Here is a 23968-nt window from a genome sequence, read left to right as displayed (position 1 = left end):
AAAAATAAATGTCAACAAACAACTACCCACACTAAAGATTTGACCAAAAAATTGTAAATGCTAACTATTGTATTCTTACATAACTTAGAAACCAAAAATAAATAAAAAAATTACTAATTTCACCATCTAAATTTTCAACAATTTTACTATCACATTTTACAATTTTCAACGTCAAAAATCATATTGATATCATAATGGAAATATAGCAATTAAAAACATCTAATAATTTATAATTTATAACGTGCCAGTATTATAGTGCAATGAGATGGAATTTGTAACGAGATATGCCCACAAAAGGACAAACTATTCATCTATAAGCTGTACAATGTGCAACTAAGAATTCTACAATGCTACCTTTGTTACTTTTAGTCCAAGCCTTAACTAGGTTGAACAGATTCTTTATAACCAGACACTTGAGCCAGCTCCGATAATTCTTGCTCACCACTTAGAACCTGGAGGAGGAATGGCAAGTCATATGCACTTAAATTGGGGTAGAATAAATAGAGACGCATAGCTCTAATCACAGTTTATGGTCTTTTTACCTGGCCATTGATAATCCACGTAGGGAAACCGTCAAGTTTGGCGTCTATGCATGCCTTGATCATTTTAGTTCCTGTACGATATCCTTCGGGAAAGCATTCCACGTAATCCAACTCCTTGGCGGCCTCACGCCCAAACATCTGTATCAGCAGGTTAAAGTGAATAGTTATGCTTGAGACATGTTAGGAAATAAACTGCAGCAAGCTAGATTTCTGAACTGTAAGTTCTGGCCATTATCAGGCATTGTTAAAAGTTGAGTTTGTCAGAATGCAGGGATAGATCCAGAGCACAGGAATCTAATAACACTAGCAAAAATAGGAAAATTGTTCATGAAGAAGAAACCATGATATTTACGAATTCATTGACGACTAATCCTAAAACCAGGGTCAAGATCTTCACGAGTAGTCATATGGTTGCGTTTTTGATTGAAAACTACATTACCGAAGTTGAATCCTACAAACTAATAAGATATTTTTCACATGTTATTCACTTCCCACTACAATGACAACAATCCACCTTTTCAAGGTAGAGAAATGCAAAGCACAGATCATGATGATTTTTGTTCCATTCAGTATGGCTAATTCCAGGTACTAAAAGGCCAGAATGGACTGCATGATGGAAATAACTTCATTCCACAAGTTACAAGCCATTTACTTGATTGAACAGCAAAGACTAAGCCCGTTCCACCTTGCATTCCTCTCGGGTCAAACATATATATATGAATGCCACCATGCTCATATAGTGCCAGATTCTCTTTGGTATTTCTTTTGCCGTGAAAGGAGCATCCGAGCCTCTGTAGGTAGATAAATTGAGAAGGAAGCATGGCTGTCACAGACTGAACTACTGCACGTGGTTGTAACGGAGGATTATCACGATCCTCCACCTTACTTTGCTTGTGTTAGGTTAATGGTACTACCCAAACCAAAAACTATATCGCTGCCACTGGATCTGTGCTTGATTTCCACCTCGTGTCACATAGGGTTTCCCACAAATATTGTCTCCTCTTTGCAAGTCACAAATGAGTCTGACTCATCTCTTTCCCTGAACTTCTTGCTTTCAAGAACTTCATTTTGCTTCTATTCTGATTATTTAATGTTGTTCGGCAGTTCGGGATTTTGTTGGGTTTCTCTAAGTTTTAGTACCTCTTGTATTAATTTCTTGCCCTTGAGCCATTAGTTCTATTCTCTCTAATTCTTCATCTTGTGCAGCCGTTCTTAATCAGCTTTTGCCCCCACTCCACCACTTCTTGGCTTTCCCCTCGAACTTCATCTCTAGAGTTGCTTTCTTGCTCCTCAGTTTCTGAATTTGGAAGCCAAACTTAAGTTTCTGGTTGGAATTTTTTGAGCACTGCCTTATGAAAAGTCAATCAGATTGCATTTAGATTGTTCTACTTCCAAGAAACCCATCATTTGAGAGCATCTCCTTCCAACGCCAAGTTGCCATCATAGCCCATGTTAGTTTAATAATTTCATGAACTTGGTTGGTGTAAAAATACTGTTTTACCTTGATAAGTGGCTGACAGTTTTCCCTTCAATCAATAATCAAATCAATGTTTCAGACTTATCCTGACAACTCCTCCCACAGCTCCAAGATCAGAGCTTTGATAGAAACACGTATAGATAAATTTTAACAAAAACCCTAATTCACTTTCATAGAAACTGGTTTAGAAAAAACACACAAGAAATACATTTTAAGATCCCTAACCCCCAGTACTGACCCCAATGTCGTTTCATAATTAAGAATATGGAAAAGGCAATGAAATGAACACTCCTGCACTTTTCGAGAGGTCCAAGTCTCTCCCAATTCATCTAGAATTTTCTATACAAAGAATGACTCCCATCTCAAATCGCTCTTCCTATCTATATGCATAATAAGCAACTTGATTCACTAAATATGTAATAATTAAAACTAATTATTTACTATCTAATTATGGGAGTTAGCCATCAATTTCTCAAGTTGAATTCTAAAAACTATTCTGAACTTACACACAAGACATGCACTTCACACTAAATTCACGAAAATTTAAACTTTTTAAGGTAGAGAAACGCATAACACAGATTGCGATGGTTTAGGATCCATTTAGTGTATAAAGGCTTTGAAAGGTTTATAAGTGACCACATACCACTTTTTGTTCCTGACAATGTGAACACCAGAAAGCACCATACATTTTAGCTCCTATGGAATGCAAGTGCCTTGCAAGAGATAGCGCGAAAGGGCTTGACGGAGTTGTAATCTCAGTTGCATAATATGGCAGTTCAATTTCAGCCAGGCTGTTAAATTAGTAGATAACGGAATTTTTGAGCATTTCAAATTGTATATTGCAAGCACAAACATTCACTTTGGTTTCATCTCCAGCAGGTAAAAGCAAACATAGAGCCAGGCGTAGTTTATTTGAAAGAATAAGACTAATCTTCGCAGGAAAATTCTATCAGTAAATACATCACCCTTTTCTTACCATTCGCATTATAATCTTATAACATTATATAAATTAAAATGTCATAGACAGGGGCTCTACTTCCATTTTACTATCTATCTATGCTTAAACCCTAATATGTGGGTTTTGGGGCAGTTGAAAAACGAAGGACAGTCAAAATTGAAACATCGAACAAAAAGAGACACCAGACAAGGAAATATAGGCCACCACGACCTAAAAACCAGACAGTAAAATTTTACGGGAAATAAAGGTATGCCCAGAACCAGAAAATGTTGGCAGACAGTAACCAAAGGCAGGAGAAAATGACAATTAGAGATTACTTATCATCTGTTTTAAGCTTTAGACATGGGATTGATTGATATATGATAGTAAAATTGCACATTTGCACCACATGGAATAGAGAGAAATTGAAGTGACCTAAAGATCCTAAGCAAGTGACAAATTCACCTTGAGGATCCAGATATAGAACTGTTATAGGAGGTGTTCAGCGTGAGAATCACTATGGTGGCAACAAGCAGTTGTAGACCCAGTGTTTTAGACACCTCTTGTAATCCAAGGTCCTATGATTTAAATTCCAAAACAGAAAGTAGCAATCAAGCAAAAACACAGGAAAGAAGCATAAACACATTGATTAAAGATTAACACAACGGACCTTGAGTGTAACAAAAAATAAGGTGAAGGACAAGAAAGCCGAAAGTAAGCAGTAGAAGCAAGACGAATCAGAGAATCTCGTAGTTAGAGTGTACAAAAAATACGCACTAGCAGCTGCCATAGAGGTCGTGGCTCCAAGCAACACTGCTTGTGCAGTTGATTTGTTAATCCCAAAACGCAACTTATCCGAAGCCAACTGAAGACCTAGCGCAGCAACCAAGCCATACGCAGCCATCCCAATCAACGGAAGAGGAATACCTGAAAATTGAAAAACGACCATACCGTTCACAACGCAAATTCCAATGGCATTTACTTACAATCCAGCTAGTTATGGCACATTTCACGTTAAAAAGCAATACCGAAAACAATTGCGTAATCACTGTTGAGTACGTCGGAGCAGGTGCCACCACCGACGGGACAAAAGGCATCGTCGCCGGTGAGCTTAAGGTAAGTGAGATAGGAGGTTTCGAGGAATCCGAGTCCGGCAGCCCCGGCGATGAACTTGTGAGTCCAATCGGCGGGAGACACGGAGGTTTCTGGCTCGGAAGAGGAGCATTTAAGAGGCGGCAACCTGAGGTGGTTGGGAGAACGGTGGTAGGGAATCGGAGCGCGGCGAGCGAAAGCGCGAGAAGATGAGGATAGTGACGGCGCGGCGAAGGCAAAGGTAGTAGCCATTCAGGAAGTTTTAACCGTCTCAGGCTACTTAGCTCACCATTTCTTTCCTTCGCATCTCAAAAGAGAGAGTCAAAATAAAATTGTCAACGTAATTATTATTCACTTACCTCTCTTTAGAACACGTTTGAAGGAATTTCAAGCATAAGTGATTTTTTAAGAGATAAAATAAATAAACTTTTCTTCTGTTAAAATTGATTTTTCTTCTTCTAATATTAGTCATAAAAATTACTAATATCATGAAAAGTAATTTACGAAAATGTTATTCCAAAATGAATTTCATACATTCTGCAAATTTTATTCTGAAAATTTTATTTTGAAAATCCCAAAAAGCTTGTTATCGAAAATTTTCAAAACATGTGATCCAAAAGACAATTTATTTTGAAAATTTAGGAGGTGCGCAAAGAAATTGTGAGGTATAAGAAGCAAAAGCCTCATTTTGATGAAACTGGAGGAAAGCCCATTAAAGTGTATAATGGGCCTTATTGTTGTGACAATAAGTAAGCCTAATATAGAAGGTCCATAAGATGGGTAGAGGACGTGGTGCCACGTGTAGAAGAATCTCTCCACCGAAATCCGATGGGCTTTGTGAGGTGGATACTTATCCATAGTCGTGGTGGTGGGTCAGCACTACTTTCTTCTTTATCCAAAATACCACATATTACGTGTCATCTACCAACATTTTATCCAAAACCTCTCATTTATAATTTTGCACACAAATTTCTATATAACATTAGAAAAATCAATAATTCATACACATTATACATTCACGTAACACGTGTCACTAGATATTCAACTCCCACAATAAATCATGAACACTCAAAATATCACTTCCAAATAATTCATTTCTAGTATAAAATTTTCTCCTGATGGAGATATACTGTTATGCATAGTATCCAAAAAAACGAGCGAGTCCAGAGGAAAAATCAAAGAGCAATTAGTGGAGATGGATTAACCTCAAAACAAAACAAGAAGAAGAATCTTTGAGAAAACGTTAACGTGGTCGTAGATTAATGGTCGCGGCAAAATTATCATTGTCTCCTTTACGTGACATTCTAGCTCTTCTAATATTATCAAGATATATATTCTATTTATTTATAACATTATTTTACACTATATTTTCATGTTCATATTATATTCAATAATTTTGTACGATTCTTTTTTTTCATATTTTGAAATATATTTTGATTATTTTTTATCAGTTGACGGACTTCGAATGAGAAGAATACTTTTTTTATCCTTGTTGATCCCATTGATAACTTTATTTCACACCAAAGTTCTTGATGATTTCTTGAACATTTGCAAAAGAAGAATATATCGGTTTTACAACATTATATTATAATAATATGTTAAATGTTTAATAGAAATAAATATAAAAGATGTGGGACCAGTAGTTATGAACCAGCCTTTCAAATATGTAAGTTGGAAGCGGCAAGAATTGGCATTGCATTGCATCAATATCAAAGCTAACCACTTATTTGCATTTGGTAGCAGATTCCATTCCAAAACAGTGTCAGCAAACAATGACGACGACGACAGCAACAACCTTTGATGTCTCCGCCGCTTGTTTTCGTGTTCCTCCTTCGTCTTCTCCTCGTTTCTCACGCAATCCATGCCACACCAGGTGAAATAATTTCTCCATTCTTTCATACCAAAAGTGATAACTTTCTCTCTCTCTTTTTTTTTTCTTCTTTCTACTTTTTCAAAAACTTGAAAGTGTTGTTGCAGGTTTTCAGTTCTGAACTCCTTGAATCCTCACAGGGGACGGATTAGCGTGAACGTTCCACCCAAGTTTCCAAACTTCCGGTAAGTGTGAACTGCGAAAAACGAGTGTTTCGTTTTGTTTTGTCTTGTTTTTTCTCGGTGGAATCGAATTATTGGATGGAACGGAGTATATAAGGTGATAAAGTTTTGGTCTGAATATTTTTATGAGTGAAAAAAGGTGCAGAGTGACTTGTACCTCTCATAAATAGAAGAAAACGATGAGCAGAATATTAAATAAAATAGGATCATGTTTATATTTGGCAGATAGCGTGCTAAAGACGAAATAGAATGTAAATATTATTAAATTTCGTTTCGCTTATTTTATTTGATCTTTTCATCAAATGAAACGTGGTTTTTGGGTGATTGAAGGAGGGAAGTTGCACTGAAGGGGGATTTGGAGGCTGTTGTTCCAACTTCGGTGCCTGTGCGTGTTGCATATGAACTTCTTCTAGCTGGTCATCGATATTTGGATGTGAGGTAGATTCAATATTAATTACAACAACTAACAGTAAAAGTAAAAGTACAGAACTTTTTCTGAATTATATTGTTTAATGAACCCAAATCTTATCAATTTTTTCTCCTATTTTGTTGCAGGACCCCAGAAGAGTTTGATGAAGGACACGTTCCTGGCGCAATAAACATACCTTACATGTTCAGAGTTGGATCAGGTTGGATTCTTTGACAGACTTATTGCAGATTTATTGTCAACCATCAGCTGTATGGGTCTTCTACACTTCAGCTTCAAGTCTTCAAGGAGTGCTTCTAACCAAATACACTGGCACGCTGTCTCTGCAGATGAAATATATTCTGCTTCACAGGTTGAAAGTGCCACTACACTTTGCTTTTTAGAACACCAAGAAATAGGTGCTCCACCATATTGAATGAAGTAACCAAACGTGCTTCTTCTATCCTCTGTGTCTCCACTCCAATCTGAATCACACCATACCTCCAATGTGCCTTCTGTGCTGCTGGATGCTTTGGGGAACAGAAGACCAAGATTTGTTGTTCCCTTTAAGTACCTCAGAACGTGTTTAGCTGCTGTCAAGTGTGATGTCCTAGGCTTATGCATGAATCTACTTAGCAAACCAACACCATAACTGATGTCAGGCCTGCTGTTGCAGATGTATCTCAAGGAACCCACGATTTGTTTATAAAGAGAAGCATCTACACATTCCTCTTCAGATTGCTCTCCAAGCTTTAAATTTGCAATGACTGGGGTTGGAACACAGTTACAGTTAGTCATATTGAAACGATTCAGAACTTCATTGATGTACCTTGTTTGATGCAAAACAACTCCATTTGCTGTTTCCATGAATTCCAGACCGAGAAAGTAACTCAGACTGCCTAGATCTGACATCTCATATTCTTCCTCCATTTTCTTCTTGAACATATCGATTTCTTCTTCAGAATCTCCAGTTACGAGGAGATCATCCACGTACAAACACACCAGTAGTTTACTCTGTAATCCAGCACTTCTCACATACACACCAAATTCAACAGAGCTCTTTTTAAATCCCAGCTTGATCAATAATGCATTAATGTGATTGTTCCAGGTCGTGGTGCCTGCTTGAGTCCGTACAAAGCCTTATTCAATTTATACACCTTTTGTTCCTCACCTTGTTTCTCAAAACCAGGTGGCTGCATCACGTAGACTTCCTCTTCCAAAGGACCATTGAGAAAGGCAGATTTCACATCTAACTGCTGAATTTTCCAGTTATTCCAGCTAGCAACTGCTATCACAAGTCTTACTGTCTCAAGTCTTGCAACTGGAGAATAGACATCTGTATAATCTATTCCTTGTTGCTGTAGAAAACCCTTCGCTACAAGTCTGGCCTTTAGCTTTGCTATCTCACCACTTGGTTTGTACTTTGTCTTGAAAATCCATTTTACCTCAATTGCCCGTTTATGCTGAGGTAGTTCAACCATATCCCAGGTTCTGTTTCTTTCAATGGATCTCAATTCTTCAAGCATAGCTTCCTTCCAATCCTTCATGTTAATGGCTTGCCTCCAAGTAATAGGCTCTGCATCTGCCAAAAACACAAGATGATTCAAGTCTCCAGAGTCCAAAACATCACTATCTGCAAACACTTCATGCCCTGACAGCCTCGTTGAGGGAAATCTAACTCTCTGTGACCGTCTGTTATTGCTTTCAATGCCTCCAGTAACTTGTTCTTCTTCAACATGATTGTCTTCCAAGATGCCTTGAACAAAGTCTGGCTCGGTTTTTGTCATATTGAAATCAAAGATGTTTTCTTCGTCCACTATAACATCTCTACTCACAATTATCTGATTCTTTCTTGGATCATACATTCTGTAGGCACCAGTTGAGTGATACCCGACAAAACAAGTGACTCACTTCTATTGTCTAGCTTCTTCCTTCTTTCATCTGGTATATGTTTGTAACATATAGATCCAAAAACGCGCAGATTCTTAACTGTAGGTTTAATTCCAGACCAAGCTTCTTCTGGGGTGCATTCAGTCAATGATCTGGTTGGACTCCTATTCAGAAGATAAACTGCTGTAGAGACTGCTTCTCCCCACAAGCAATGTGGCAGCTTCTTTGCTTTAATCATGCACCTGGTCATGTCAAGCAACATCCGATTTCTTCTCTCTGCAATACCATTGTGTTGGGGTGTGTACGGAGCTACCACTTCATGCACGATACCTTTGTTGGTGCAAAACTCATTCATTTCAAGTGAGTTGAATTCTCCTCCTCCGTCTGTTCTGAAAATTTTAACCTGCAAACCAGATTCCCTTTCCGCCATAGCACAAAATTTTACAAAGCATTGGTATACAGTTTTCTTTTCTTTGATCAGGTATACCCACATCTTCCTAGTCCACTCATCTACGAAAAGCAAAAAATATTTATTACCTCCTATTGTCTCCACATCAAATGGACCGCAAACATCCGAGTAGACAACAGCAAGTGGTTGCTTTGCTCTCTTGTACATGGTTTGTTTAAACTTGTTTCTGGTCTGCTTCCCAACAACACATCCTTCACAAACTTTGTCAGGAATCTGTATCTCAGGAACTCCTTTTACAAGATCTTTGCTCTTCAACAATTTCAGGCTTCTAAAATTCAGATGCCCGAACCGATAGTGCCACAGCCAAGCTTCTTCCTTGGAATCAACAGCAGTTAAGCATTGAACAGCAAGGGTATTAAGATTTACCTTAAATGTTCTGTTCTTGGCAAGTGGGGCTCTAAGAACAATTCGTTGTCTTTCGTCAAATACATTTATGTGTTTCTGGCACATAGTCATTGTATAACCTTTTTCAAGAAGTTGCCCCAGACTCAGCAGATTACTCTTCATGTTTGGCACATACAGTACATTGTTCATGTAGGCAGGACGTCCATCTTTGCGTTTGATCATAATTCTTCCAGCTCCTTCAGCCATGATCACGCTATCGTCGGCAAAACGCACGCTGCTTTTAATGCTCGGATTCAGATCCAATAGCAATTCTTTCTTCCCTGTCATATGATTGGAACAGCCTGTGTCTAAGTACCAACAGGATTCATCTTCTGCATGATGTGTTTCGTCAGCTAACAACACGTGTTTAGCCTTACAACACCTGTCGCATGCAGAGACACTGTTCTTGCACTCGTTACATCTGTTGTTGCATGCAGAGTTACCATTCTTGTATTCTCTTTCGTTTTCTGTGACTGTACTCATTAATAGCACTTGCTCTGAATCAGACTCCTCTGCATCTTGCACCAGATTAGCCTCCTCTTTTCCTTTGCCTTTCTTTACATCTTCATTATGCCAGCATTCTGAAGAATAATGTCCATACTTATTGCACGTATAACATTGTATGTTTCTTTTATCAACGTTACTTCTTCCTCTCCCTCTGGAGTATTTTCTTCTCTTGCTGCCGTTCTTGTTTTCACTACACTCATCTTCATCATTCTGATCAGACACACTTGCATTTCTGCCTCCAGTTCGACCTCCCCGGGCACGACCTCTACCTCTTCCATTTCCACGTCCTCTGATTTTGTAATTGCTTCTAACCTGTAGAGCTTGGTTTGTACCTTGATTCACTTCTTTCTCTGCATTTCTTCTTTCGATTATTCTTTGTTCATGTGCCTCCAGTGAATTTTGTAACTCCTCCACCTTCATCGTTGCAAGATCTTTGCATTCTTCTATCGCTACAACGATATGATCAAACTGGGGTGTCAACGTTCTGAGAATTTTCTCAACTATCTTCTTGTCTTTCACAATTTTGTCGCAAGATCTCATCGCATTTACAATTACTTGAATCCTTCCGATGTAGTCTATCACGGTTTCTTGCTCGCCCATACACAAAAGTTCGTATTGTCGCTGCAAGGATTGCAACCGAATCTTCTTCACCTTGCCTGAGTTTCCGTATCCCTCCTGCAAGATCTCCCATACTTCTTTTGCCGTAGCTGCTTTCGAAATTTTCTGAAAGATGGCAGCCGATACACATTGATGTAGGAGCATCCGTGCCTTGCAATCCAGTCGCTTATTTTCTTTGTATCTCTTTGTTTCTTCGAGATCACCCTTTACTGGTTCCTTGAAACCTTTCTTGATAATCTCGTCAACCTCTTGATAGCCAAAGATGGCATCCATTTTGACACACCAGTCATCAAACCCTTTACCATCAAACACAGGAAAGTTACTGTGTATTACGCCAGTCATCTTCTTGATCGTCTTGCATTCCAATTCTCAAATTCAATTCAAAATAATCATCTAAGTGATGATGAACTAGTGGTAGTAACTACTTTGTTGATTCCTAAAGTTTGTTCTGAATACAAAAAGAAAAGGAGTGATATACGAAATAGCTATATAAAGTATTTTTTTCACTGTATTTCCATCACAAACTAATTGCTAATTGGCTGACAGAGTAAAAGTTTATATGCAACTCAGAAAAGATAGCTACCTGGTCCAATGGCTTATTGTTCTTTAGATTTGGATTCTTCGGCTTGTTCTAGAGGGCTGTCTTATGCATCTGATGAATTTAACCTGACTGATAGTTTCAAGATTATGTCAGTTATCACACTCAATTTTGTCCATTCTTGAAATGCAAACATTTTTGTTATGACTCGAAAAATTTACCCTATGATCTGAAAAGCTCTTTTTTTTTCTTTTATTATTATATTCCATGATCTCAATATAGATTCTCCATTATGTATTCAGGGATGACGAAGAACAGCAACTTCATTAGAGAGGTGTCGTCACATTTTAGGAAAGACGATGAAATTATAGTTGTGAGTGCATATCTTCTTAAAACTCTTGTTGAGTGATTAAGTTCTATGTTAGTTTTAGCACTCCTGCTTAATCCAGATTTTGGCTTGCGGTTTCACAGGGGTGCCAGCTTGGTAAAAGATCTATCATGGCTGCGAGTGACTTGCTAGCTGCTGTAAGCATTTTTTTTTCTTCAACGCCTTAAATTTGAAGTTGAAAACAAGCATCCTAGTTTGGTTGAATGTCTGAATCAAGTTTTGTTTTTCCAAATCAAGGCATATTTCATGTCTACCTGCATACAAACTAGATTTATTGTGGAATAATAAGGTTGCTCTGAAGTCAATTGGTCTATAAAGTTAATTTTGTTATTTAATGTTGTACCGCAAAAGGATCTTAAACCATTGATATTTATAGATTAGTACAACCTTGCTTCAAAGACAGACATATTTAGGAAAATTTGGTATTGGTTTTTTGTGTCATTCGGTTTTCTTAAGAATATTTTGATTGTGCAGGGGTTCACAGGACTGACAGACATTGCTGGTGGCTTTGCAGCTTGGACACAAAATGAGCTTCCAACAGAACGATGAAGTGTTCCTGTTGGAGCTGCAGCTGTATATAGAATAAGTTGTGGGATGAGTCGCATGCATGAAAATGCGGAAACATCTCACCAAGACAGTGGGAATCTGACACAGTGAAAACAAAATGAAATCTGATACCAGAAAAGTTCATGTAAAAATGTGGAAAAAGAGGGTTTGTGAATTTGTCGATATAGACAATTGAAAAAAAAAGGTTAATATTTTTCGAACTTTGCAAAGAAATTCTCGTGCCTTGACGTGATGTTCGTCTTCCTCTACTTCCAATTCAAACCATGATATATTTATTGATGAAAAATTGAGGCCAAAACTTAATACAACTTGATAACAAGTTTCGCTTTTGCTTTCCAAAAGAGAACAATATTTTGATTCCTAGTAAGTTAGAAAAATTATATTTATGGTAAGGAAAAGGTATTGGGTAAAACATTGGATTCATCCAAGATAACAGGACTGGCGCTCACTTTCACCATCTATACTTCTTATAATATAAATTAAATATGTTTTTAATTTTTTAATTTTTAATAAAAATTAAAATTAGTTTCTTTTTAAAATTTTGATCTAATTTAGTTTTTCAAACATGTTATCGTTTTAAAGATAGAAAACTAAATTAATCTACAATTTCAAAAGACTAATTTCAATTAAGGACCAACACATATTTATCACTTGTAATTTCACAAAAGTTAGAAGCACGTGGTAAATTTTCTTAAGATCATTCCATGTGCATATAGTAAATATTGGTTAGGGACTACAGATTTAAGAATGGTGGTGATACATAGTTTTAGAAAAAATGAAAAAAAGAGTTTATATTTAAGAAAAAGTTATCAATTGTTGAGACTATAGTTTTAGTTGAATAAAAATTATTTTTATCAAGATAATTTTTTTTAAATACAATTTAAAATAATGAAGAATATTGTATACCATTACGACTTTATTATTCTTATCAATTATTATAACACATTTTTTACTGCATTCATTTTTGTACATAAGGAGCTTAATGGTAGGAGAAAACTGACTATCCAAATTATGGAATTTTTTTGCAAAAGTTCTCATTCGAATTCCAACCCGATACTTGGGCTTGGGGTCAATATACATTACACCTTCTGGACATTTTGACAAGAATATTTTTATTCATTTAGCTGTTTGTATTTCTTTTATTTTATGCACACGATTCCAATTGCAAAAAAAAGTTCTTCATTAATTATTGGTAAATTTTTAGTTAAGTAAATTTGATAATTCATTGATAAAAAGTAACATGAGAAAAATAATACATGCAAAGTTGAACATAATTCTGTCTCCTTAAGGACCCATTTATTTTTTAAAAAGAAGTATTCGTTGGAATTTAGTGCATATAAAAAAATTTACAACTCATACACTCCATTCAATCAAACTGATATAGACTCCATCGGCTAAAAATTAAATAAAACTAATTTCAAAGCATTAAGAAGAAAGTGATTACTCACTTACGCACGATATAGTATAATATAAGCCATCGATTTTAACAAATTTGTTATCTTCTCCAATACCTGATGTGAAAATCATTCACAACAACAATTGTTCTTTATGAGTATGCTTGGTAGCATCAGCGCTAGAAGACTTGCGTCCATGTAAAAAGCATATAATATAAGCTTCTGTGTTGTTTGCAAAGGAAACATGTTCGAAGAAAATAATTCACGACTTCTTAGGGTGAAGAGAGAATAGCTTGAGTAAATAGTCTGTTACAGTCATCGAATCACAAACTATTATATATATACATACATACATACACACATATATATATATATATATACATACATATATATGTATATATACCTGTATTTACTTTTACTATAACTGCCTTTAAAAGAACAACGCTATTTTTTGTAATTATTGATTGATGATCTTAAATTACTAAACTGCCAATAAAATAATTTGACAAATCTAATACAGATTGACTAAGCACAATCTTAATACAAAAATATGTTGTCCTTAAAAGAAAATTATGACAATTCGTGTTTAATATACCCTTTGAATCAAATTGCATAACATACGCCGATTTTATTACAGTTAAACTTGGTACATCTCAAGTATCAACACATAACGCCTCTGCGAGTCAACTTCGAGGGTTTGGATACAAGGGAGTGCATCGAAAAAACTCCCAGTCAAAACACATGGAATACAATTAGCAAAAAATTAATTATAAATGATACCTCGAATTTTCGACCTTCACTAATCTTGTATCCATCCTATTCACAGGAGAACAAGTTGAATAGATAAATTGGAGAAAGACGAAGATTCTAAAAGAAAATTAAGGCAAGCACAATACCACCGAATCTTTCAAGAGTAGAAACAACCAACTCAATAGATATTTGGTCAGAGTCTGGCTACTATACAGGACAAAAAGGCTATACTGTCGTGTAATCCTCCAATATCAATATCAGTGATGGACCCGTCTAAGAGCTGAGAGAAAGCCATGGGATGATTTATCCTTGTGATCATTATTACTCTGGTAGAAAAATAAAACCGTATTACTCAGCAGGTCCAACTCTACATTGGTTTTTAAACTTAAGAATTAATTTTACCTCTTTTGCTATGTGCTGAAGAATTTCTATTATTTCAGAGAAATCTGGTCTGAGAGTCGGATCTTGTTGCCAGCAGCGCTGAAGCAGTTCAGAAAGTCTTGGGTGTGTTGTTTTTGGAATTGTAGGCCTTAGGCCCTAACAGCAATTTAAGCACATAGAATCATTATGCATAAACAAGAAATTGTTTCCGATGAAATTATTTACAAAAGAAAAATAATAAAAACCTTCTGCACCACGCCGACTGCTGCTTGTAATGGGGTCAAGCAAGAATACGGTAGCTGGTTAACAAAAATAGTATATACAATGAGATAAGAGTGGTACAAGACTGATTATTTGAGAAAAAAAGAGAACAGATCACAATGCAAAACCCACTGTCTGGCATGAAAGTACTCACTTCTCCGGTTAAAAGCTCCCAGAGAGCTATTCCAAAACTGAAAACATCTGCCTTCTGGTCATATGGTTTGTGTTCAATGACCTTCAAATAAAAGTCAAATCAACGAAAGAGATCTAAGGTATACCATTAACAGCTGAATTCTTAAAAAAAAAAAAAAAAAAATCAGCAAACCAGAGCACATGCCCTAAATCGTAAATGCCTTAGTCCAGGAATTAAGGCCTCCAAGTATTAAGGCATGTTATATGAAGATGAAAATAAGAATGGAACTGAGGAATAAATATCAAACCACTGCATACTTTGTAAGGAAATAGCCAAGAAAGAATAAAAACGAGGCAACCATTTCATGTATTTTTCTAATCTTCGTTTTGAAATTTCAGAGTTAAAAGATAAAATTGAAATAAAATCCTAAGTTCAATACTAAGATACAATAAATTCAATATCTATATGACAAAATATTCACATCAACAACATATAAATTCAATATTAATATCACAAATGTGAGATAATCCAAACGAATATATTTTTAGTAGTTTAAAATTCTCCTTCACTATGGGCAAAGACATTTCAATCATAACCAAGAACAATAACTCAAGTCGGTCGACTTTGCCAGAACCCGGAACTAAATTCCACCTAGGATGTTTTTCTTACACTAATGCTCACCTTGCCCTCACCACACAACCCAAAATAAAAATAATAAAATAACACCATTTTCTTCCCTGTCCACCACCATATTTCTCACTTTTCAAGCAGGAAAAACATAAATGCCTACCACAGGATCGAAACAGGAAGTACCATGATATCCAAGAAAATTTATACCTCAGGAGCCATCCAACGGTATGTTCCAGTTTCAGCTGTCATCACACCAGACTGAGTTTGCACTCTAGCAACCCCAAAATCAGCAACCTTTACCACCTGTTGAAGAACAACTGCTATTTTAGTGATGTTTCCATCTCAGGTCTGTGTTCGCAGCTCATATTTTACTGTATTCTAACAAGAACCCAGCATCACACAGTTACCCATCTTAAACTTATTTCTACAAATAATAGACTATGGTGATTATTGTGAGTCAAGATAACAAACAATTTTCATTCATTGACAAATATAGGACCAAACACTAGTATGAATAAGAAAAGGGACAGATACACACAAGGCTAGTAGCCTTTTAAATTCAAGCATTTGGCTCCTCAAAGCGATGAATTAAAGTGCAGTTATGTCTGTTGATTTGGAAAACATTGATTGAGATATGTGCATGTATTTTATCACAATTTCAACCATTGATTTTTTAATCAATGACTATAGCTGTTCTTTATTCAGTAAAGTGTATTCCAATGGTAAACAAATCTCTTTTTGTTTTTTCGACAACATAAAAGTACTGAAATTATATTACAAAACCAAAATATTATGCAGAGAACATAGATACATGGACCATAATAACACTGAAAATGCAACAGACAGTATCAATGCGTGCATTCAATATTCATGGAATCCTCTTACTTCATTTTCATCCATCAGAAGATTGGCAGTCTTGAGGTCCCTGTGAATTATATTATTTTGGTGCAAATAGTTCATTCCCTTGGAAACATCAATTGCTACTTTTAGCAAAGATGGAAGCTTAAATACACCTCTTTGTTTGTGCAGAAAGTCATATAAGCTTCCCCTAGACATAAACTCTGATAAAGTCATAAACATGAGCACATAAGCATTAAAATTGCATTACCAGCAGACTGAATAAGGCACCCAAACCATCTCAGAATTCCTAGATAAAACATATACAGGTAAGCACAAATATTATACCAATTCTAGAACTAGTATAAATTAAAAAAATAAAGCAGCAATATGAATATGAAAGGAAGGGATGTGCACAAGGCTTCCAGCATCAAGGGGTGTGGGGAGGATCAAAATGTATGCAGCCTCTGCCATAAGCAGAGAATTTGTTTCCACAACTAAAATTGATGATCACCACAAAGCAGTAATATTATCATTAAACCCAAGCACACCCTCTAAACAAACAAAATTCTTCAAACAGAATCATGCAACATCATAAATTCTCAGGATTCTTTCCTATTTACCCGTAACAATACAAAGATTTGGGGGCCTGGTACATGCGCCGATGAACTGAACAACATTCTTATGTCGAATCTTCCTACAACCCAAGATAAATCGTAGTTAGTAAATGAAAAATGATTACTCAAGACTACAAAGATACCACACACCAATTACTAATACTCACTAACTAGTATAAAAAGACAGATTCACAAACTAGTGAAGTTGTCAGGATTGAAATATTATTAGATATTTTCAGAAGCATTTGATGTAGTGAAAATCTGAAATTGAGATATTAGTTTTTAGTTAATATATTCCTTTCCAGAATGGTCTAAGTCAGACAAATAAGGAAGTTAATGCCATAACTGTAATTCAGTCAAAGTTCATGAACCTTTGATACATGCATTTTAACAGTCTATCTATGATGCCAATTTCATGGAATTGAAATCATGTAACAGAAATGTTAGAACTTTAAGAAACAAAATAAATTACAACATGCTTCACTTTAATTGAGCAGCACTATTGGTAGCACAACTTTACATGTGTGTGCATGTGAATCAAGCTACCAGGGGTTGCTGGTTTTGAAACTGAAATAAAAATAAGACAATGAAGATCTAGCCATCAGTATAATGTCAGACCAGTTCATATTTTAAGGGAATAGTATGAAAGGCATGATCCTAAATAGAAAATAAGAAACTAATAGCACAATATATCAAAGAACATTGATTCCTCCATCCCTTCCATTCCTCTGTTGTAGTTATAGGTTGTGCAAGCCAGATTACCATGTAATTCAATACAAAATGAATAATTATAAACAAGAAAGTGAAAGCTACAGCACAAGGCAGGAAAGCATGCGAAATAAATATCTCAGTAATTGTAAATATAAGGTCCATAACTACACTCAATCATCCAAACAAACCTCATGATATAAACTTCTTGTGCAAACTCCTTCAGCATATCTGTACTTATACGCTCAGGCTTCAGAACTTTGATAGCAACATCTTGACTGCAATATGTACCTCTGTACCTAAGGAATATCAAAGAAATGCAGAGATAGACCTCAGCTACAAGGATTAGAAGAGTTCAAATATAATCTAGCAAAAATAACTTACAAGTCACCAAATGACCCAGAGCCAACTTTGTTTTCATATTTCAGCTGGTTGGTATCAAGTTCCCAGACATCAGCTCCGTCAGTTGGTATTTGAATGCAATGAGGGGATTGCTCTATCCTTGTCTGGTAATGATCATTGGCAGCACAATGTATGCCCTGATTTGACATATTCTGCTCCTGCAAAGGAAATAAGAAAGTTTATATCATTTAGTATTTAACAAAAGGAGAAATGAATTACAGTTGTCTATATGAAGTGCACGGATGTAAAGAACAATTTATTTTAACAGACGTTGTCATTACTCAAATGTAGTTCAACTTCAAATTAATATCAATCCTTTCTAATAAAATCCAAACAACAATAATCTCATCTTCCCTTCTTAATCTTGAAAACGACATTTTATAAAAAGTTCATAGCAACTATAAAAAATTAAGATATTTCCAAAAATATATAGCACTCAGTATTTTGAAATTGTCATGAGTTCTCAATCCCAAATGTTAAGGTGTTAAGTGAAGACTCGTGAAGGGTTGTTATATTACATCTCTAACAGAAAAAGTTAAAAAAGGAGAATATACCTTAACCTTGTAAATTTCCTTTTCTAACACACCTTTCAGCTCCTCAGTTTCCTAATGGCCAAAACATATATACAATAGATACAATAAGTTTGGATATAGAAAACACAATTGAAAAAGCAAATAAAATTAAATATTAGATAACAGTAGAGAAATCATAAACACGTAAAGAGTAAAACAATCAATGTATAGAAAGGAAAAAGATACAAAATCCTGATAAATTACATGACGGCTCAGCTCTCTTGCAAGGAGCCATTACATTAGTAAACAAAAAGTGGAAAAGAGAAAAGCTTGCAGATAAAAAGACATCTCAACAAAATTTTATTCGTCAATTTGGATGTACACAAAAGGAGTCCCCAAACCTTCCTCTAACATTTTATTGCTATAAAAATTCCATTATGTTGTGGAAGTCAACTGCATGATCATTAAGGAAGCTTGTGCTGAATGTGCCTATATTAGTTTTGAAATAAATTCAATTAGAACTTGAAACAGGAAGTCTCAAATTTTGTACAAAACACACAGCTACTAAGACTTTTTAACCAGCCAATGCATTGTGAATACATGGACGACATTAACAGAAGAAAGATCTTATAAATAGTTATCTATGATTATAAAAATTGCAGGGTGAGTCTTTCAGAAGAGTTAAAACAATACACTGTATTTTATACAGCATGCCTAGGTATATATTTGTACTGATACTCTAGGCCACACGTATACATCATTTTGACATAGCACCTCTACTAGGTATGTACCTGTTAGCAAGTGAAACTCAGTGAATGTTTGAGGTATAATTATCTTTTTCTATGTTGATTTTATCAAGAACAATTGAAACAGAGATTTAAAATGGGCCAAAATGATCCAGACGATCCAAAAAATAATGGCAGCAATAATATTACTTATAATTGAACCATGCTCCATTTTTATCAGGGGGCCATCGATGTAATAAAATCCTCCTTCCCTGTTCTAATTAACAGGTGCCTTGTAATTTGGCTCCAACACCAACAGCAACAATCATGCTTTGGCTATTATTGGGAGGGACATCAGGTAGCAGCACCCCTCTCGTGATCAGCCCTCTTTCTCCCTCTCTTCATGTTTCTCTTTTTAATAGAGGAAGAGAAAATTTCTTCATTAGCTATGATTTAAAATTATTCTGCATCCTCCAAAATTGTTTAAATTGGAAAGTTTTAAATTTTGTTGGCTGAAGATATCGTTTGCACCAATTGTTTGTTAATAAAGAAAAAAATAAATCAGGGATACAATAACATACCCCACAATGTTCTAAATTTGTCAAAAAAACCACCATATTTATTATCAATTTATATCTGTAAAACAAGTTTGCTAGAAATGCCACAGAGACAACAGAAGTAATCACTCGTTATCTACTGAAATGAAAAGGTAAACATAACACGAGGAGATGAAAAGTTAAAGGTATTATATATCCTTTTACAAAATCAAAATTGCAAATACTCATGGCAAGATGCTGATCAAGACATGCATAAAGTCTTTCTATTTCCCAAAATACTTGCTAGTTTTATGGGATCATTATTTGGCTACTTTCATCCTACCTCATTGGGCCATCCCTCAACAACAAAGACATCCAGAGAAAATCCATCAGTGGTGGAAAATGCATGAGCTTCTTGAATATTCAGTCCCATCTCACCAAGTATTGATGTTAACTGAAACGCAAAGTAAAGGTTGACAGACAGCCATGATACAAAATACATTTGTTATATTCTATCTCACAAATGAAGAACTTAATTTTCATCCACTCTTCGTGTGAAAAAAAGTACATTAACATCCAATAACCTTGTTAAATCGTGCAATGAATTTGACACCTCATGCAAGCGTTAACATTGTCAAATTCATCTATGATGTGATAAATCATCATTAGATGTCAATGAAAAACTTTTTACATTGATGAGGCATCAAAATTAAACTTGCTTAAGAACTCCAAAGATTTGTATCCTAGTGCAAGGATATCGGTTTGAGTTGGCCACAGAATTTGCAAAATCAAGTACTCCTCACACCTTTCCAAGGTCCACTTTAAACCTACTAAATCTAGTTATCCGGATAATAAAGTTTTGAGCACAAATGAAAGTTTCCCTTTTTGAAGTATAAAAGAGAAGTTATGACAGGCCAAAGTAATCACCAACACCACTCCCCCAAAAAAAAGCAGTTAAAGTAAAACACTCCTCTCTATGAATTTTATATTACACAATAAATTATATATTTACAGGTGTGCATTCATATTAGAGTTTAAAAAGTTACCATAACAGAAAATGTTAAGAGATGATAATTGAAAAGATTATGATATGCGTTTGTGAATGATTTTCTTAGTTTTTTACCGTTGTACCTTCACAAATTCTCAATCTAATCTGAGTGAGAAAAGAATACTTGGGCAAAATTAAAACTTGTAGTACTTTACAATGAAAACTCTTAACATACAATTTTAGTTTGACAGCAATTGGCAGATAATTTGCCCATAATCAATAGAAAAGACACTACAGTCATAATTATCTCCAGAATAGAAATACATTACAATAAGTTCCCTAACCCAATTGACGGCTCAGAAATGCGAGAGACATTGCTTGCTATCATGTCAAAAGCTGAATAATACGGTAGAAAAGAAAACATAACAAGGATTGTATGAAATAAAATAACAATGTAATTTTAAAGAACCGTTTACAAAGCATAAAAACACTTTTAAAATAAAGTCAGAATTAACCACCTGACTAAGGAGTTTAGGCTTGTCAACTGTTGAAAAGGTAATCTCGTGCATGGGCCTAAAATTTAGTAAGTAAAAGATTAGTTCTAGTTAAACTTTAAAACATTAGTACATTTATTAACTGCTATAAGCTAATGGAAACAACATGCTATCCCTAGAGAAACTCAATATGGAGAGTGTGTAATCGATAGTGTTGGCATTGACAACCTTGGCAATACCCTAAACAACAAATACCTATTGACTGATTCTACAATTTATTTTTTTCTGTACATCATACGTCAGTGCTTATCACGTATTCATGAAAAGATGAAAATGCATGATACAAAAGTTAAATATTCTGCAACATCTCCCTCTGTCTAAAAAGTTGGTGAAAAATAATAAACCAAGAGACTTGCACTTCGAAAATATTTTATCTTCAAAGTGTGAGATTTTACCTTAGTCTGTATATCAAACTTATCATATAATACATGTTTCTACTTTATCAACATAAGACACATTTTAGCGATACTAACTAAAGCAAAAGTGAGCAATCCATTACCTGTGAAAATATGGTGTTACACTCATAGCACTTCCCCCATCTTCAATGTTATTTTTGGTTGTTTGAAGTGCAAGAGCTTCTAGATTAGAGGATGAACCAAATGTGGGTGGTGGATGAATTCTGTTTTGCCCAAGAGAGAGACAAAGAAATGACATTAAAAAAAAATTAATTGGCACAAACGAAAACATAAAAACAAGTGCATAGATAATAAAAGAGGACTGCACTTATTGAGCAACAGCAAGGATGGAAATAAAACACAAAATTACACAAGCCGTACCCCTGCTTTAAAGAATAGTTAAGAGAACTCTGAGCATCCTCTATTTCAGAAGGATCTGAATGTATGGAATCAGAATAATTTGCACCACCAAAAGGATATACCTGCATTAAGGACGAAGCTTTTATAAATTAATTTGAATGTAGGACGTCTCTGTACTTGGATTCAGAGCTCATAAAGTAAATGATATAACATAGTTCCAAATTTGCTACCAGCTGACAATGCAGTCAAGGAAAAAACAATTCCATGATGTATCCTCCACAACGTTTAAAAAACTGAATTCTCCATTTGATGGGAAAACATATAGCCTTAGTCAAAACTAGTGAAAATACATAATAAAGAACTTCAATAACCTTAATGAAATGTGTTTTAATTACCTGTACTAACCGAACTTGAAATGCAGGTCGAGATGCGGGATCCTCCGCCAACTTGAGCAATCTTTTATGAGCCAGAACATCTTCTGCCCTCTCAACATTTACATCCAACGCGTACCTATGTAGTAGCAATCAGAGTGACCAACCAGGAGACTCGGACAAAAACCACTCTGGCAAATCACTTACAAAAGTAAAGTAAAAAAAGGCAAAAAAAAAAAAACACTCAGCTATCTTCTTCCTTCTTCATTTTGTTTTTCTCAAATCTCATCAGAATTCAAAATAACACGAAAAACACTTGAATTGCAGGAATCACTTAAAAAAAACACAAATAATCAGGAATATACAAAATCACTGGTCACAAATTCCCCTACCAATCATTTTCACCGCTTTACAAAAGAAAAAAAAACAATAATCAAATATAAAGGAGAACGTGAGAACAGAAGTCAGTTAGCTAGTTAGTTAATTGATAAGGAAACGGCGTGAGAGACCTAGCAGGAAGGCGATTGAAGTGAAGCCAAAGCTGATCATCGAAGCCGGGAACGTGCGCCTCCTCGCAATCGGAATCCTGAATCCGCCGCAACACCTCATTGTACACCTCCAGTTTCTGGCGGTGGTGTCGAGGGTGGTTAGCGTGCGACAACTGCACCGCTCTGCTCCCGCAGCTCTCAATGTCATGCTCGATCACCATGAACGATCAACACCACACACAAACACTAAACAAGAAGAAGAAGAAGAAGAAGAAGAAGAAGAAGAGAAACCGAGAAAGAGAGAGAGAAAACGGATCGTGAAACGGAAGAAGAAGCAGCGAAGGAAAAGGCGAGAAAGGGAAGCGAAGGGGAAAGACGATGGAGATTCAGTTGACGGAAAACTCTTTTATTTTAATTTGTTGCTTGTTTGGTTGGGTTCTCTTTCCAGGTACTAATGAGTGTTTTTGCTTCGGCGCTGAGTGTTTGTTCCCAGCTATCCACGTCAGAGTGGGCCCCGCATTCCGCCCAAAGTGGGCACACACAGCAAATTGAAACTTTGCTCATTGGATAATTAAATATTTCTTTTCCGCATCTCCTCTCCGAATAAATCAAGATGCTTCTTTTCTCTTTTATTGTGGACTAAATAAAATAATAACAATAACAATAATATAACATCAAATTTAGAAAATGGGTAAAAAATAAGTAAATAAAAAATAATAATGGGCCCACAGGGACTCCGTCTGTGGTTTATTCGGGAATATGGGCTTTTTTGTAATCCTCAATCCTTATCCTCTCGGATTAAAAATTCTGGGCCTACCAAACCATAGAAGTTTCTTTTTTTATTGCACTACTGCTAGACTTAGGGTCGTTGAGACAGCACGATCTGTAATGGGAAGAATAAAAGCAAACAAAGATAAATAGCAAGAGTTTAGGAATCTGATGTAACGTACCTTTCTCGGAGGGATTTTTCTTTTAATCTACGTGTTTTTTTTATATAAATAATTTTCTTTGAAAAATATAAATCAGAAAATTTATTTAAAATAATCAAATATATACCAA

At 35.5% G+C, this 23968-nt stretch overlaps 3 protein-coding genes across 3 annotated transcripts; 1 reads left to right on the top strand and 2 right to left on the bottom strand.

Annotated features, from left to right (window-relative positions):
- Window positions 1-203: 203 nt before the first annotated feature.
- On the bottom strand, window positions 204-4389 carry LTO1 (NAD(P)H dehydrogenase (quinone)s). Its single transcript, XM_088101081.1, has 6 exons — window positions 3985-4389; window positions 3627-3883; window positions 3422-3534; window positions 2663-2810; window positions 543-680; window positions 204-452 (listed from the first exon to the last, which is right to left on the bottom strand). The coding sequence occupies exons 1-6, from the start codon at window positions 4298-4300 to the stop codon at window positions 378-380; spliced, it is 1047 nt and encodes a 348-aa protein (XP_087957207.1). The 5' UTR covers window positions 4301-4389; the 3' UTR covers window positions 204-377.
- A 1338-nt stretch (window positions 4390-5727) lies between these two features.
- On the top strand, window positions 5728-12099 carry LOC148192069 (thiosulfate sulfurtransferase 16, chloroplastic-like). The gene is made up of 7 exons (XM_088100459.1): window positions 5728-5921; window positions 6026-6103; window positions 6431-6538; window positions 6656-6729; window positions 11215-11285; window positions 11384-11437; window positions 11775-12099. The coding sequence occupies exons 1-7, from the start codon at window positions 5821-5823 to the stop codon at window positions 11847-11849; spliced, it is 561 nt and encodes a 186-aa protein (XP_087956585.1). The 5' UTR covers window positions 5728-5820; the 3' UTR covers window positions 11850-12099.
- A 1770-nt stretch (window positions 12100-13869) lies between these two features.
- On the bottom strand, window positions 13870-23367 carry STY17 (ACT-like protein tyrosine kinase family protein). The gene is made up of 16 exons (XM_088100334.1): window positions 22931-23367; window positions 22446-22560; window positions 22072-22172; window positions 21795-21914; window positions 21260-21314; window positions 20097-20207; window positions 18535-18585; window positions 17963-18138; window positions 17770-17877; window positions 16877-16950; window positions 16302-16477; window positions 15624-15719; window positions 14808-14888; window positions 14638-14691; window positions 14414-14548; window positions 13870-14337 (listed from the first exon to the last, which is right to left on the bottom strand). Exons 1-16 carry the CDS (start codon window positions 23128-23130, stop codon window positions 14269-14271), a joined length of 1722 nt encoding a protein of 573 aa, XP_087956460.1. The 5' UTR covers window positions 23131-23367; the 3' UTR covers window positions 13870-14268.
- Between the last annotated feature and the right edge of the window lie 601 nt (window positions 23368-23968).

The sequence above is a fragment of the Vigna umbellata genome, chromosome 10 (assembly GCF_029865625.1).
Source record: "Vigna umbellata cultivar VRB3 chromosome 10, Vumbellata_1.0, whole genome shotgun sequence".
In the NCBI taxonomy this organism is placed as follows: domain Eukaryota; kingdom Viridiplantae; phylum Streptophyta; class Magnoliopsida; order Fabales; family Fabaceae; genus Vigna; species Vigna umbellata.
This window is presented reverse-complemented; position numbering and strand designations above follow the sequence as displayed.

Bases quoted from the DNA above. Each gene is read 5' to 3' on its own strand.
- LTO1 (XM_088101081.1), bottom strand. From the start codon at position 4,300: ATGGCTACTACCTTTGCCTTCGCCGCGCCGTCACTATCCTCATCTTCT. The intron at 3,535-3,626 runs GTCCGTTGTGTT...TTTAAATCATAG, and splicing joins TATTTTTTGTTACACTCAAG to GACCTTGGATTACAAGAGGT. The intron at 2,811-3,421 runs GTGAATTTGTCA...CTAATTTAACAG, and splicing joins TCTATATCTGGATCCTCAAG to CCTGGCTGAAATTGAACTGC.
- STY17 (XM_088100334.1), bottom strand. From the start codon at position 23,130: ATGGTGATCGAGCATGACATTGAGAGCTGCGGGAGCAGAGCGGTGCAG. The intron at 21,315-21,794 runs GTAATGGATTGC...ACTAAATTTTAG, and splicing joins GTAACACCATATTTTCACAG to GCCCATGCACGAGATTACCT. The intron at 15,720-16,301 runs GTAAGAGGATTC...GTTCTTCAACAG, and splicing joins TTCTGATGGATGAAAATGAA to GTGGTAAAGGTTGCTGATTT.
- LOC148192069 (XM_088100459.1), top strand. From the start codon at position 5,821: ATGACGACGACGACAGCAACAACCTTTGATGTCTCCGCCGCTTGTTTT. The intron at 5,922-6,025 runs GTGAAATAATTT...GTGTTGTTGCAG, and splicing joins CGCAATCCATGCCACACCAG to GTTTTCAGTTCTGAACTCCT. The intron at 11,286-11,383 runs GTGAGTGCATAT...GCGGTTTCACAG, and splicing joins AAGACGATGAAATTATAGTT to GGGTGCCAGCTTGGTAAAAG.